This window comes from Schistocerca gregaria, chromosome 7 (genome assembly GCF_023897955.1).
Source record: "Schistocerca gregaria isolate iqSchGreg1 chromosome 7, iqSchGreg1.2, whole genome shotgun sequence".
In the NCBI taxonomy this organism is placed as follows: Eukaryota; Metazoa; Arthropoda; class Insecta; order Orthoptera; family Acrididae; genus Schistocerca; species Schistocerca gregaria.
Genome location: NC_064926.1, coordinates 347,129,428 through 347,146,586, shown reverse-complemented (window position 1 = coordinate 347,146,586; position 17,159 = coordinate 347,129,428). Strand labels below are relative to the sequence as shown.

The following is a 17,159-nucleotide window of genomic DNA, read 5'->3' as shown; positions in this document are numbered from 1 at the left end:
GTTTAAGTAGTTCTAAGTCTAGGGGACTGGTGACCTCAGATGTTAAGTCCCATAGTGCTTAGAGCCATTTGAACCTTTTTTGTGGTGTACTTAACTGGATGTATTAATAGAAGAGATAGAGCAGATCTGATGAAGAGCTGTACACGTTTCATCTAAGGATTGTTTAGTAGGTGTGAGAGTGTTACTGAGATGCTCGACAAACTCCAGTGGCAGTCACTGCAAGAAAAAGATTTAACTGTAAAGATGAGTGAAATAATTATCATTAAAATGGAAGACAGCTTCAAGCCCAGGTGGAATCCATCAGGTTGTATATTGACTTAGCAGCTTAGCTAGCCCCTCTTTTAATCATAATGCACCTAGGATCTCTTGAACAAAAAGTGTGCCCAGTGGATGGAAGAAAACATAGGTCTGACATATAACAAGAAGGGCAGCAGAAGTGACCCATGAAACTACCATCCAATATCCTTGACATTCATTTGTTGTAGGATCTTGGAACTTATTCTGAGCTCACATATAATGAGGTATCTTGAACAGAATGACCTCCGCCATACTAGTCACCATGGATTTTGAAAACTTCAACTATGTGGAATCCAACTCTCACTTTTTCATATAACATACTGAAAGTCATGAATCAGAGCAACCAGATAGATGCAGTATTTCTTAACTTCTGACAATCCAGTGACTCAGTCCCCCACATACTGTTACTGCCGACAATATGATAATAGTAGGTATCAAGTGAAATTGGTAACAGGATTGAAGATTTCTTGGTAGTGAGGATGTAACATGTTTTGTGGATGGAGAGCCATCAACAAACATAGAAGTAACTGCAGGTATACCCCACGGAAGTGCATTGGGATCCTATTCATGTAGTATATTGATGACCTTGCAGACAATATTGATATTGACCTCCGAGTTTTCACAAATAATTCAGTGATCTATAATAAAGTACTACCTGAAAAAAGCAAAGCTGTGGAAATATCCATTCAGATTTAACAAAATTTTGAATTGGTGCAAAGATTGGCAGCTAGCATTAAATGTTGAGAAATGAAAAATTTTACACTTCACAAAACAAACAAACATAGTACTGTATGGGGTACAGTTGGAATTGGCCAACTTATATAAATACTAGGGTGTAACAATTTGTAAAGATGTGAAATGAAACATTCACATAGGCTCAGTCATAGGCAAGCTGGTGGTAGACTACAGTTCATTGGTAGAATGCAATTAGTTTACAAAGGAGATTGCGAACAAAACTCTCATACAACGCATCTTCGAAGATTGCTCAAAGTGTGAGGCCCTTACTGGATAGGACTATCAGGGGTATGAACAAGAAGTGCTGGATGGTCACAGGTTTGTTTAAAATGTGAGAGAGTGTGAGGATGATGCTGAAAGAACTGAACTGGCAGAAGTGTGAAGATAGATGCTAACTCTGCTCTGAAAGCCTAGTAGAAAGTCTCAAGAACCAGTTTTAAGTGAGGATTCTAGGAGTATGCTGCAACTCCCTATGGAATGGTTCCCGTGGTGATCGAAAGGACAAAACTAGACTAATTACAGTGTCACTGAGGTGTGTAAGCAATCATTCTTCCCACACCCCTTATATCAATGGATTGATTAAAGTTCCTAATAACTGCTAAAAGTGGAACTACTCTCGGCCACGCACTTCACAGTGGTTTGCACAGTACATATATTGATGCAGATCAAAACATTTGAATGCATATTGTTAGAGAACATGAATTAAAGTTTAGGTTCATAATGAGACACATTTAATATACATATAGTTTAATGTCTACAAAATACAATCAGTAAAGGTAAAAATTTGTTGTCTTCTGTTAGGCAGTGAGGAACACAGTGGGCACACACCTTCGAATACCCCAACCAGTGGACAAATGTGTCAGCATACCTACAGACACATTCAGTTGGGCAGCAAGGTGTTTTATTGTAATCCGTCAATCACCTCAAATGAGTGTGTCCGCACATTCCAACATTGCGGGAGTTATAGCTACATCTACATTTATACTCCGCAAGCCACCCAACGGTGTGTGCTGGAGGGCACTTTACATGCCACTGTCATTACCTCCCTTACCTGTTCCAGTCGCGTATGGTTCGCGGGAAGAACAACTGCCGGAAAGCCTCCTTGCACGCTCGAATCTCTCTAATTTTACATTTGTGTTCTCCTCGGGAGGTATAAGTAGGGGGAAGCAATATATTCGATACCTCATCCAGAAACCCACCCTCTCGAAACCTAGGCAGCAAGCCACATGGCGATGCAGAGCACCTCTCTTGTAGAGTCTGCCAGTTGAGTTTGCTAAACATCTCCATAACGCTATCATGTTTACCAATTAACCCTGTGACGAAATGTGCTGCTCTTCTTTGGATCTTCTCTATCTCCTCCGTCAACCCGACTTGATGCGGATCCCACACTGATGAGCAATACTCAAGTATAGGTCGAACGAGTGTTTTGTAAGCCACCTTCTACGTTGATGGATTACATTTTCTAAGGACTCTCCCAATGAATTTCAACCTGGTACCCACCTTACCAACAATTAATCCACCTTACCAACAATTAATTTTATATGATCATTCCACTTCAAATCGTTTTGCACACACACTCCCAGATATTTTACAAGTAACTGCTACCAGTGTTTGTTCCGTTATCATATAATCATACAATTAAGGATCCTTCTTTCTATGTATTCAAAATACATTACATTTGTCTATGTTAAGGGTCAGTTGCCACTCCCTGCACCAAGTGCCTATCTGCTACAGATCTTCCTGCATTTCTCTGCAATTTTCTAATGCTGCAACTTCTCTGCATACTACAGCATCATCCTTGGAAAGCCGCATGGAACTTCCGACACTATCTAGTAGGTCATTTATATATATTGTGAGAAGCAATGATCCCGTAACACTCCCCTGTGGCACGCCAGAGGTTACTTTAACGTCTGTAGACGTCTCTCCATTGAGAACAACTTGCTATGTTCTGTTTCCTAAAAACTCTTCAATCCACCCACACAACTGGTCTGATATTCCGTAGGCACTTACTTTGTTTATCAGGTGACAGTGCGGAACTGTATCGAACACCTTCCGGCTGTGTGCAGCCGGTTGGCACACAGGAGATCAGAGAGCTTTGCTCAGCCTTGTTGCAATGATGACAAACACCTTGTCCAGTTACTCACCATGCTTTTGTTCACTGCCAGGTCCCCATAAAAATTTTGAAAGAGCCAATTAATATCTGTGATGCTCTGACCTTGTGCCAAAAGAAACTCAAAATGACACTCTGCTTGGAACATCATTTTGAAGGCTACATATAGTGTCGTCACCTACTGAAATGTCATAAGACTGTAGGGATTGAAACAGGAATATTCCATGATGTCCCACAACAAATTATGCAATTTTTTCAACTGAAATTAGCTGAAATAAAAAATATGTTGCGTAACTTATTGAATTAATAGAGAAGGTAGTGCAACACATACTGTACTGTAGTAACCAACTTTGTAGCATAGCAACTTCAGTGTTTTCTTTTTTTTGTCTTCTTTATGAGAACAACTGCTGTAGTAAAATAATAACCTATTTGTTGTAATTGAACAGTCTGTTCAGTAAACTGAAAAGTAATAACTTGTTTCAGGCAATCCCGTATCTATAGAGGTAGACTACCGAGTTCGGGTGTTCGAGCAGTTTGGTAGCCGAGCGTGTGAATTGTGCCTTGATAATGAGAAAGCAACATCAAAGGAATTGGATACAGCTGCAGTATTACAAGCTCTGCGGATTGTGAAAGAGGGACGCACACCAACACTCTGCATCAGAGAGCTGCCTTGTTTCCCAAATTCTCCATAGTGATTCAAAATTTTATTGGAAAAGGTGAGTATTTGCTGATTATGCTTAACTAATTTAAAAATGATAGCTGGCATATTAGTTACACTGTTACCATTCCCCAGAGCTGTGCTAATACTGCATAAGTTTAAAATTGTGGAAACTGCTTCAAGATTTTATGTGGTCACTGTGTGCTTTACCATTTTTATTTCCAATTTGCTATCCTCACTGATTTCATGATCATTTTCAATTAATAAAATGCCCTAGTTAACCATTCTGTTTGCTTTACCACCAGACCTACTTCCTGAATATTGCAGCTTGAATTATTTTAATGTTTTCTATCACCACACTATCGTTCCCAGTGATAATTAACTTTTCTCAAAAAACTGTAATCACAGACATAGTGTGTGTGTGTGTGTGTGTGTGTGTGTGTGTGTGTGTGTGTAGGAATGTATTTATTTCCTCTTTTTGTGATTACTTGATGCTTTCTTTTTAATTTCACAACAGTGGCAAAATACTGTTGAAGAACCCGTAGGCCATTTATTGTGGGATGTTACCATTATTCTGAGTTCCAGCACTATCTCAGCCTAAACAGTCTGTGTATGTTGAGTTGGTGTTGTGGTGAGTTTTTTATTTATTCGTTCATCTTTAACTATCTTCATGCATTAACATTGTCACTATACATACAAATAAATACAGCCTTGCCTATCAATCCTTCTTGAAAACACATATCCATGGAATGGATATGTGTGTGTGTGTGTGTGTGTGTGTGTGTGTGTGTGTGTGTGTGTGTGTGTGTGTATACCTGTCCCTTTTTCCCCCTGAGGTAAGTCTTTCCGCTCCCGGGATTGGAATGACTCCTTACCCTCTCCCTTAAAACCCACATCCTTTAATCTTTCCCTCTCCTTCCCTCTTTCCTGATGAAGCAACTGTGGGTTGCAAAAGCTTGAATTTTGGGTGTGTTTGTGTTTATTAGTGTCTCTATCAACATACCAACGCTTTCGTTTGGTAAGTTACATCATCTTTGTTTTTAGGTATATTTTTCCTTTCACCCAAGCACAACTCACACAGGCATGACCACTGTCTTTGGCCACTGAGGTCAGACTTGATTTCCTTGATACATCTATTGTTTCCCTCCAAAAAGCTATCAAGCCAGTTGAATTCAGTTACACCCTCGAGTAGCTCACTGCTTATTTATATGTTAGTCTCAGTTCCACCACCTTCCTAGTCTGTAACTGTGTGTTGTGTCTTCTTGGTATTTATTTTTAATTTTAGTTTTGTTATCTCTTGATTTAAGACATTAAACATTAGTTAGATATTTCTCTTAGCCTGCTACTATTGCAGTTTCATTGGCTAATCTAGTGTTCTATTAATTTGTACAGACCTTTGTATTTGCTGTCTTGGCTAATCCAATAGTTCTAGTTTTTGCAAAGTCATGACATTTAGGTATCACAGTAAATAATTTACTTTTGATGTTGTCACTAATCTTCTGTAGAAGTTCAGCAGGGATGTCATCTGGACCAATCACTTTGTTTGATTTTAATCTATTTAATGTAAGCAGGAACTCTTCTTTTGTTATCAGTGGTGCCATGTTATTTTCATTAATTAGTTCTTGTCATCAGTATACTTGTCTAAATTTCCAATTACAGCACCACTGTACAAATCTTCAGTACACCCATTCCATACCACTTACATCTTCTATGACAAATAACAGTTTCCCACTTTTATTATCTTTCATTATGTTACTCTTGGTTCTCTGTGTTGCAACAGTGTAATCTTGGAGTAAGCTTCATCTTGTTTTCCATATTTAAAATCATCTTGTATTTCTTTATAAATTTTCCCAAACATTGTTCTTTCTCTAAATGGCACATTGTTGTTATCTTTTTTTCACTTTATACTGATCAGAGCTTTTTTCTGTTAGTCTATTACTTTTGTCAATAAATTCCAGTACTTCAGGGGTCATCTGAGGTTGCCTTCGTTTTATGTAATATGTCTGTGGCTGCATTTGTTTTATTTGACTTGATAACATCCCAATTGCTTTCATCCCTGTCCAATTCCATTGTTTTGTGCTTGAATTCATGTACAAACTCTGCATCCTTCAATTTATCTAGTGCTCATTTCTTTGGATATTTCAGCTGTGTTTCTTACATGTGGTATTGCACTTTTCTGCAACAAGTGTATGGTCACTATCTGTATTAGCAGCTGGGTAACTATGACTTTGTTTCACTTGGTTCCTGTACATCTGCTTTACTATTATATAAGTGATCATATATCTGCCACTACCATCAGATGCCTTCCACATGCAGCATCTTCTCTTTGGAGCTTCATAATGTGTGCCTGTTACAACCATTTCATGTTGTTCACAAAATTCTAATAATTTTTCTCACCTGTTGAGCTCATTCTTCTCAATCTGAACTTCCAAGCACATTTGTGGTTCTCTTGTATTCCCTCTGACATATTAAAAGCTCCCATGAGAATAACATTGTCTTTTATGTTTATCATTTCCATTAATTACTTGGTGGAGTCATCATTTTTTTTCAGTTTCTTCATCATTACCCTTTGTTACTGGTAAAAAAAACTTGAATTATTATTATGTGAGCTGAGCTAGCTTCTAACTTTATTGTCAATACCCTATCAATCACATGGTAGCTCCAAAACCCATGACCAGTAAGGATACATATATTGTTAGATTCTGCTATGGTTGCTACATATGGGATATCCAAATGGATCTCTAATGTGGTAATTTCATGTTGCTTACCACATCTCCTTGATGGGTCATCTGCCTCCAGGGATAGTTCCTCATTCCAAGGCAAGGAGGTGCTCTACCTCCATCTGCTCCTCTTTGCTCCTTGGAGATCATTGGCACCTTATTCCAGACTACATTTGGTCCCCACTTTTGTTGGGTGCCTAAAGTGTTGCCCAGTCCCCATCAATAGGAGGTGTAGGTTGGGTTTTTAACTACATTGAGGATGAGACCATAAGGCATTTCTCATTGATCATTACATAGTGACATATTAAGTAGTGGTGTTCTTATACAAGGTGTGACAATAAAGTAATGAGACTGATGTGAAAAAAAAAAAAAAATGTTGCTTACCGTTTTAGTCAAGTTTAGTGTTGTCTCCTTCAAAGTAGTTCCCTTCTGATTTCACGTAATTTTTCCATCACTTCTGCCGTTGATGGTAATATTTCTGGAACTCATCTTCTGTAATATCTCTCAAGACCCTCGTCACAGCTTTTTGGACATCTTGTGTTGTTTGAAAATGTTGTCCCTTGCCCGCCGTTTTGACTCTTGGAAATAAAAAAATGTACACGGAGCAATATCTGGTGAATAAGGTGGCTGTGGTAGTACTGAAATTTGTTTTGAGCTTAAAAATTGCTGTACTGATAGAGCAGTATGGGATGGCGAATTATTGTGATTCAGAATCCAATTATCAGCAATGTTGGCACTGACATGAAGAACTCTTTTATGAAGTCTTTCTAAAATTTCTTTGTAATAATATTGGTTAACTGTTTGTCCAGGAGGCACCCACTCTTTATGAACAATTCCCTTGATATCAAAGAAGCACACAAGCATGCATTTCACTTTTGACTTTGACATGCAAGCTTTTTTGGTCTGTGTGATCCCTTTGAGCACCATTGCGAACTTTGGCGTGTTTTCTCTGGATCATACTGAAAAAACCAACTTTCATCACTAGTGATAACATGGCTCAACAATTCTGGATTGATTTCCGTTTGCTCTAACAGATCGGCTGCCACATTTTTCCGTGTTTCTCGCTGTTATGTTGTGAGATTTTTAGGGACAATTTTTGCACAAATCTTTCTCGTACCAAGATCTTCAGTTATTATTAGATGAACTGTTTCTCAATTGATGTTCAGTTCTTCTGCAATCATTTTCACGAATAATCTTTTATCAGATCATACGAATTCATGCACCCTGGCCTGGTTGACATCCATCGTGAGGTTTATGGTCGTCCACTGCGGTCTTTATTTACAGCATTTGTTCTGCGTTCACTAAACATTGTATGCCAATGAAGAACTTGAGCTCTTGACATAACCTCCTCTCCAAAAGCCTTCTGAAGTTTACCATAAGTTTTAATTGCATTTTCACCCTATTTAAAGCAAAAAGAAATGGCATACCGTTGCGCAATATTATGCGGTTCCATTTCTGTGATGAGAGACACAAACACGTGTTAACTTATTACAGCAAAATCACAACTGAGCAGTTGTATCGATATGCTGCTTGGACTAGAAGCAGGTTATAGACCAAGGTCAAAGATATTGTGCCTACACAAGCCTGCAGGGTTGTCACATCTTGCAAAGAAAATCAATCTCATTACTTTATTGTCGCACCTCATATATGTATAACTATACTGAGTGGTTTGTAGTCTTGCAATTAGGAAATAAGTAGCAATTAGGAAATCAGTCATCTTCATTTAATGGGTCATGCTTATGTATTTATGTTCTGAAGGTTGTTATTCAACAAACAACTAATGGTATGAAGGGATGTAATAGTATTTGTAGTTTTGTTAAAATATGGTCTGCAGGACTTGTTGTTTGTCAGCTCAGAGACACACCTGACTGCCTCCTCCTCCTCCTCCCCCTCCTCCTCCTCCTCCTCCATCTTCTTCTTAATGCAAATTATTTTTGGCCTTTGTGATGGTGCAGAACAGTACTCCATAGGTTAGATGACTGTCTGAGAGAGATATGATAAGAGTTCATTTACAGAAGTTCCATGTTTTCTTAGCAAATAGGTAAATTGGGCTAAATTCATACAAAATATGTAGTTTATTTGACTTTTCTATGTTATTATTATTCCCACGTCAGTTTTTGATCAACATGAATGCCAAGAAGTTTAGCTGAGATACTATCATTGTCATTACTGCATAGATTAAAAAGAAATTTATGATTATAGACTGCTTAATTTCCAATTTATTTGCTCCTAACCTTATACCAGGCAGTGTGCGGAGTCTTCGCTCTTTTTACTTTTGTGCTTCTTTGCTTCTTCTAGCAGAATGAAGACACTTATAATGTTTGAACTCCTATTATTAAAATGTTCCTGGTGCTTATATAGCTGATAAAATGATAGCAACAGAGTTTTTTTTTTTTTTTTTACAGAATTCTATGGGTGAAAGTTGTAAATTTACTGAGGCTGATCAGTGTAGCATTGACAAATAGTTTGGATTTAACAAAGGAAATGTGATGGAAATAATATTTTCAACTCTCCTCAGAGCTGATAACCCAGCTTTGAATCTCAACTGAAAATAATTGAGACTCCTATTTACTTGTAAATGATGATAGATTTCGAGGTGCATGTAGTGCTGTACTACCTATAGGACTAATATTAAGAAAATGGGGCATCAGTTACTAGAGCAAGATTTGTCGCCTTTTTGTGTAAATTGTAACCAGTGTCAGCTTTAAACAGAAGAAAAGATTCCATTTGCAAGTACACATATATGAGCGAGCTTTGTGCTACAAGTCCCTGTCTCTCTCTCTCTAACAGTGTGTGAAGCTAACTTATCAAAATAGTGAGCAGCTCCTAACAACCAAATCAAACTTCAGGACACTTCAATGTGCCATGCCTCAAGGAAGCATACCAGGGCCTTTTCTGTTCCTTGTATATGTAAATAATTTATTTGAACCCCAAAATTGCATGGTTGTAAGCTATGCCAATGACATATCCTTCATCAGCTGTGGCAGTAAAATGCAGTCTGCAACTAACAGTGCCGAGATCAGTTTCAATACTCTGTCTGAATACCTTACAGCAAACAAGCTTCTTGTAAATAAAGACAAAACGGTGATAATGAAGTTCATCCACAGTTATAATGCTGCCATAACTGATACTGTATTTACATTCCCATTGGGTCTTGCATATGCAAATTCACATAAATTTTTGGGCATCGTTGTTGATGAACACTTATCATGCAAAGAACATGTAGATAATATATGCAAGAAAATCAGTAGAAATGTGTATCTACTGAAACGGGTCTCAGCCTTCTTGGACCATGACACTTTAAGGCAAATATATTTTGGGTTAACTCATCCACACCTTCGGTATGGTATTGAGATATGGGGTGGGGCATCAGCAGTTCATATAGATAGACTTTTTAGATTACAAAAAAAGGCAGTAAGAATAGTAACCAAGGTAAAGAAGAGAGAGCCTTGTAGAGACATCTTTAGAAAATATAAAATTCTTATGGTGTACTCCATGTATATACTGCAGTCAGTCATGTTCGTGAAACAAAATCCTGAATTTAATATGAGAAACAGTAATGTACACAACTATGATACACAGCGAAGGGAAAATTTTCATAGAATTGTGACCAATAAAAAGGCAACGGACCACAGCCCATACAGAATGGGAGCAATTTTCTATAATGCACTACCCTGTGAACTCATGAAAGTAACTCTAAATATGCTAAAGAGTAGACTGAAGCAATTATTAATAGAGAAGTGCTGTTACTCTATAGAGGACTTTAAGTGGTTGTGCCATCTTGGAGAACAGTGGATATAGACAATGTCTCCGATCTATCAGTGGTGTGAAAGAAGTAATCATACCCTGTATCATGTGTACTGTACTGTACTGTAAATATAAGCTAAATTGTGTTACACTATACAGGAATCTACTTGTAGTGCCCTTTTGAAAAATAATGTGTACAGACATCTGTCTGATCCATATGTTTTTATGAAAGAATGTGAATATTTTACTGTATATGTGCAATGTAATCTATATTTTCCTGACAATGTCCAAAAACTTTTTGTTATATGGACAGAAAATAAATAAATAAATAAATTTTCTTTTCTTTTTTAATTACAATGTTGGATAGGCCATAAATATCGTCTAATTTTGAGGTGCTCTACATTTGCATGTTTTGCAAGTGATTTTGTGATATCACTTCTCTTCATTGTATTTCAAAATGTTTTATAGAGTTGTTAGCATAATTTGTGTCCTGAATGTTGTCATATTTACAGTTTGACTGGCCAGAGTGGCTGGAGACAGTGGTCACGTGCTTGAGGTTTGCCTGCTTCTGTGAATGTGTGTTTGTTTTACTTTCTCTTCTGAAGAAGGCTTTGGCCAAAAGATCAGTGTGTAACAGTTGTTTTGATGTGCCTGTCTGTGTCGTCTTTACAGTGAGTAGCAATCTGTCCTTTTCATAATCGATGATAATCCATTGTTTGATTTTGCCTTATGGTTTGAGTTGCACTGGTGCAGCTCATGTAACCAGCACAAATAAGTTGAACATTAAAGCAATCAAGTGTTTAATTAACATTGTTTAAAGCCATTAGAGATCATGACAAATAACTGTGAGACATACATGGAAGCTTTTTGCATATTAAAAGCATTGCATTATTTCTCTATGGCCACCTGGTTTCTCTTTTCTGTCCAGCCACTCTTCTGCTTTTGCTCATTGTGGAAGTTCTTAAAGTTATTGATCAGTGACATGTACTTTCAGCAGTCAGAGCTCTGCTCCTAGTTCAGTCCACTGCTCTTGAAATTCTTCCTTACTTTCTCGAACCATTTATAGGATCTAATTTCTGGCTTGTTTTTTCTTTTTAAAGCTATCAGACAATGGAAAATCCAGGATGGAATGTAATGATATTATGAAAAGGAAAGTTGCTACTCACCTTGTTAACGAGATGCCGAGTTCCAGATAGTCACAACAAAACGACTGTCACAAATAAGCTTTTAGCCAACACGACACACACACACACACACACACACACACGTGCACACAAAAATGCACTCATGTAATGCAGCTCGCACACACATGGCTGCAGCTGCCATAGACTGCAGTCGTGTGTGTGAGCTCTGTTTGCGTGAGTGTGTGTGTTCCTGTCGTCTATTTTTGACAAAGGCCTTGTTGGCCACAAGCTTATTTGTGACAGTCTTTTTGTTGAGGCTGTCTGCAACTCAACATCTCTGCTATGTGGTGAGTAGTAACTTTCCTTTTCATAATATTGTTACTTTTTAAATCTATGTATTTTGTTTTCCTGCATCACTGTTTATATATTTGTCACAAGAAATCATACTTAAGATTGTGAATAAATGTAGGGTGGTTGTGAATTATGCATAATAGGCATGAAGTGACATTTACTGTTGATTGAGGAGCCTTCGTTTCAATGCCTCAAGGTAACAGATTTTTAAAATGTTTAAAAATACATTATTAAATACTGTAAATGCATGCTTCAAATTCGCACTTCAAAGCAAGATGTCATTCCACTTAATTGTTTGTAACAGAGTTCTGTAGTTGTCAATGGTTTGATCAGTCAATACTACACTAATCGTTAATAATTTTGGATGTATACTTGTTAATTTTTATTTTTGACAATGTATCTTCCTGGTCTTGTAGGAAATGACTGTTGAACAACCCTAGCTGATGCTGTTTTCTTTCAATATTGCTAATGACAGTCAGACCAGGATAAATGTCTTGTGGGATTGTTTTATCTCAGTACAGGTTGTGTGACATAAACATGATGAACAGGGAAAGCTGCTTTAGGTGACTGCAGCCTAGCCAAAGTTTCTATATTAAAAAATTATTTACTTAATTTTTCACAATTGTTAAATCGTTTCTCTGTGGCCTGCATAAATGGTTCACTGTCACTATCTGGAGCGTGTTACATTGTAATGTTGAAACCACAATCAAATCCAAATCTGAATGTAGGTTTTTCAGATAAGCGTAATGCTGCTTGGAACTGAAGGTATGTTTATTATCAACGTCAGTGTAATGCCAGAACAGAACTGAAATCATGGATGTAGATTACTGCTATTTATGCAAACAGAATGCTGATATTTATATAAATATCAAATATACCAGAACATACAAACATTACAAACATAAAATATTTCAAGAACTTTCCAGAAATGATAAATTCCTGGTAGTCTGCTTTAAGCTGGTGATCTGCAAAATGCCAGCCAGCTACCTGCTGTTTCAGAAATTCTCATTGGAACAAACTACAGCATTGTGGAACTAGGATCTTGTTAGTGTTCTTCTGTATGGCAGGGCTGGTGAATCTTTGCATTTTGCTCATGTAATTGCATCTTCTTCACTATGATGAGCACTGAAGGCAGTTGCTTCTGTCAAAGCTTTGTGATCATTGAGATCTTCAGCTTCCTTGAACCTCCCATCATCGATCTGCACCTCTTAATGGTAGTACGGCTTCATAGAGAGGACATGGACAATCTCTATGCAACTTTGACTTCATGACTGTTCATAATTTGTGACTTTATACATGATGTCAGACAAGTGAAAGATACAGTGTGACTCAAAGTAGTGCTTTAGTAACTTTTCCAATAGTCCAATTTTTTGCCCGGGTATAAAAATCCAAACCAAGTCATCTGGGCTGTATCTCAATGGTCGATGCATAGCATTGTAGCTGTCTCTGTCCCTCTCCTGGGCACCTAGGGTCCTTTTGTGAGCCAGCTGTCTTGCTTCTTCGATCCTGGTGATGAGGTGTTGCAGATAGTCATCTTGAGAATCATCCAGGCAAAACAGGAACAGAGTATTCATTGTCCTTTTGGCCCTGCGACTGTGGAGCTGAAAGAAGAGTGTGAAGCCCTTAGTGTCTTGCTTCGCTGTATTATGTGTGAATGTCATGACAGGATCCCAATCAGTCTGTCTGACAATATAAATTGAGATCATATTTGTCAGAGTCTTATTAAAGCATTCTATGAGGCCATTAATTTGTGGGTGATAAGCATTTGTCATCCTGTGGGTGATGTCACAATATGAAATTAATTTGGATACTAGTCTTAATTAGAAAATTTTTCAACAATGAGAGGTCATTGCGCAGGGATCTCAGTTCATTAAAATAATGTCTCCTGCAAGAAACTGTGCAATTTCTGGAGCTTCAGCACCCTGCACAGGTTGTCGATTCTTGTTTGTTGACTTTGAGAACCTCCCCAAGATGTCAATTTCAGTACAGTGAAATGATCCTTCTGTAGATAGGATTGGTATCTGTTGCCACAGAGATAACTGCAGCACATGGCTCCTGTCATTATCATTCCTTACAACAGCTCACATAGTGTCAGTGCATCTGTTGAGACTTAACCAGTCATACCCTTGTTTGATTTGGTCTAGAGTCTTCACGAATCACAGGTGACAAGGTTTTTGAGTGTTATGGAAATATTTTGGGATTACTGGCTGTAGATGAAATTTCATGAAGAGCAATTATTTCTGCCCCATCATATCATAGTTTCTAATACACAATGTTATCTTTAGTAAGTGGATTTCTCCTTTAGTCAATTCCTCCTCCTTCAAGGCTCCTATGGTTTTCAGCAATGCTGGATCTTCCCTCTGTCCTACAGCAATGTCATTTAATGCAGTGCTGACTGAGACTTCATCCACACTGGTGTGTCCATCCAAAGGAGACCTTGAAAGGCAGTCAGTGTACTTGTGCTTATGTCCACTTTTGTATACGATTGTAACATTGTACACCTGAAGCCTCATTGCCTGTCTCTCTGGTCAATCCAATAAATCTTTCATGTTAGTCATCTAGGACAGAGAATGGTGGTCCATCACAATGATGAATGGTTTGCCAAATAAATAGTGATGGAAATTTTTCATGGCCAAAACAACTGCAAGGAACTCTTTCCTGTTTCTAGAACATTTCATCTCAAATATGGAGAGTTCTCTGGAAGCATAAGCTATTACATTTTCAGCACCTTCCTGAACAGGCACCAGGACTGCCCTTATTTCAAAACCAGTAGCATCAGTTGGAATTTCTGTATTGGCATTCTTGTCATACTATTATATTATTAGACTGTGGATGATGTAAGCATCTCTTTAAGGACAAGGAAGGATCTGTCTTGTGGCTCGTTCTAGGAGAAATTTGTCTCTCCCAGAATCAGTTCGTATGAGGTTCGTGCCTTGACAAAGAAATCATTTATAAATCACTGGCAGTATGAGCACACTACATGAAAATTTCTTACAGCACAAATGTGTCAAGGAGTTGGAAAATCTGTGACTGCTCTTATTTTCTCTAGTATGAATACAAAAAAAAAAAAAAAAAAAAAAAAAAAAAAAAAAAAAAAAAAAAAACTGCTCACATCACAAGTGTGGCAAGGAATCAGAAAATTTGTGACTCCTCTCATTTTCTCTGAATCATGATGGACTCCATTGCTATTCACTAAGTGCCCCAAAATTTTTAATACTTGTGTGATGAAGAGGCATTTTGTTTTGGATTCTGGCAGTAACTTGTAGTCTGGACACACTTCAACACCTTTGTCAGTTAGCTTAGATGTTTTAAGAAAAAGGACAATTGTGACAAAATGAAACACCTACAGCCGTCCTTATGATTTTATTTTATTTTGTTGCTACCAGTTTCAACACTTCAGGCTGTTTTTGATGCAGTACAGGTTGATATGAGCCCCATACATAACACACCAACACCAGCATTACTGGATATGCAGAAAATGTGTCAGCACTCCAACCATGATGGTTGAAGTGGTAGCAACAAAATAAAATAAAATCACAAGGACAGCTGTAGGTATTTTATTTTGTCACGATAGTAAACGGCCGTCGTCCCAGAGACCTTCTGCCAAAAGGATGGACATACAAAAGAAAAGGACAATGTCATCCAGATAGCATAGCTACATGGTCCGTTTGAGGTGTCTAGCATGTTGTTGATCATATGTTCAAAGGTGGCTGCAGTGTTACACAGTTGAAATGGCATAACTTTAATTTGGAGAGGCCGTCAGGAGTTATGAAGGTAGTCTTTTCCAGGCTGCCTCATTGACTTTGATTTTCTAGTAGCCTGTCCATAGCTGAGAACAACTTTGCTCCTTTCAAGCAGTATATGGTGTCATCAGCACATGGCAAGTGGTGCACATGTTTCTTTGTGTGGACATTGGTGTTCAATACAGAAATGCCATGTGCCATCCTTCTTCTCCGCAACGACCACAGATGATGACCAAGGAGTCCATGAAGGTTCAATGACATCATCTTGCAGCATCTTCTCAAATTCCTCTTAGATTATCCATTATTCAGCCAGTGGCACCATGTCTGATCACTGGCTAATTGATGGATGATCCCCAGTGTTGATAGGGTGTTTTACCATGGGCCTCTAGGTCTATCTTTTCTCCACTCTGTATTTGAAAGAATCTGAAACTGATGCAGATTGACTGTCACTCATTGATGTTTCTTGGTCAGGTCAGATCATATTGCCAATTTGATATTAGCTTCCTCCCTTGCATGGTAAGTTGGTGGTATGATGATAACATTTTCAGTGGCAATCAATCACCCAGTCCTATCTTTGTTATGTGTGTTTGTCAGAATAGATTCGTCAGTCTGAAGCTCCAAAGTTCCACAGTCTGTGATTGCTTGTGATGGCAGCAAGAAGTCCCATGTGAGAATAACATTATGATTGTATTCTGCTAAACTGACAAATTTGAAAGACTGCATTATGTTATTGATAGTTATTCTTTCAGTCGATATTTCTATCAGCTGGACATATCTTCCATTTGTGATCTTCAGCACAGTTGCATTTGTATCATGGTACATAGTCCTCTGTAGCTGATTATGATAAGCATTAAATACCTGTTGTACAGTGTTAATGTTTGAGGCTGCTGTCTCTCTTGTACTTATTCCAATATTTCTGGGTGCCATAAACTGCTTTATCTCTTCCCTCACTATCTGGCGTATGAGAGATGGGAGGTCATGGTGGTCTTCCACAACTGCCATAGGGCCCACATTTCAGAAAGTCCAGGCTGGAATAGAATACTAAGGAAAGGATAGATGCTACTCACCAAGTAAAGGAGGCGTTGAGTCACAGACAGGCACCATGAAAACAAATACTAGAAATGTTCAGCTTTCAGACAAAGTCTTTCTTCAGACTTAGAAAACACACACACACACACACACACACACACACACACACACATATACACATACACACAGTGCAAAATCTGTGGTGACTGTTGTCCTCAGTGAGCTGACTGATCAAAGCAGATATGATCGCAGTCAGGCCTTAGCATCTGAGAACAACAGTACAGCGTGTGTGTGTTGTGTATGTGTTTGCATTTGTTTGTTTGTTTTCTAATTGTGACAAAAGACTTTGTCCAACAGCTGAATATTTGTAGTATTCTTTTTCATTGTGTCAATATGTGGTTCAACACTTCCTCAATGTGATGGGTGAGTAGCATCCATCCTTTCCATATTATTGTATAGAAAACTTATTTGAAGTAGCTGCTATGTACTGCCCACATTAAAACTTAAATAGTATTCATAATATTATGAGCTATGACACATGCAGTGTGACATAGTGATTAGCATTGTTGGTTGGCATGCTGTGCTTCACCAGTTCAAACCCAACCAATAGTAATTATTTAGTATTTTTTTGTATATTCTGTAATA

General features: G+C 38.0%; 1 protein-coding gene across 1 annotated transcript in view; it reads left to right on the top strand.

Annotated features, from left to right (window-relative positions):
* Positions 1–17,159, top strand: part of LOC126281403 (nischarin) — a 77,541-nt gene that overhangs the window by 43,367 nt on the left and 17,015 nt on the right. Inside the window, exon 5 of the mRNA XM_049980338.1 lies at positions 3,626–3,858. Coding sequence (XP_049836295.1) covers positions 3,626–3,834 — 209 coding nt within the window. The 3' untranslated portion in view covers positions 3,835–3,858. The remainder of the gene's footprint in view (positions 1–3,625; positions 3,859–17,159) is intronic.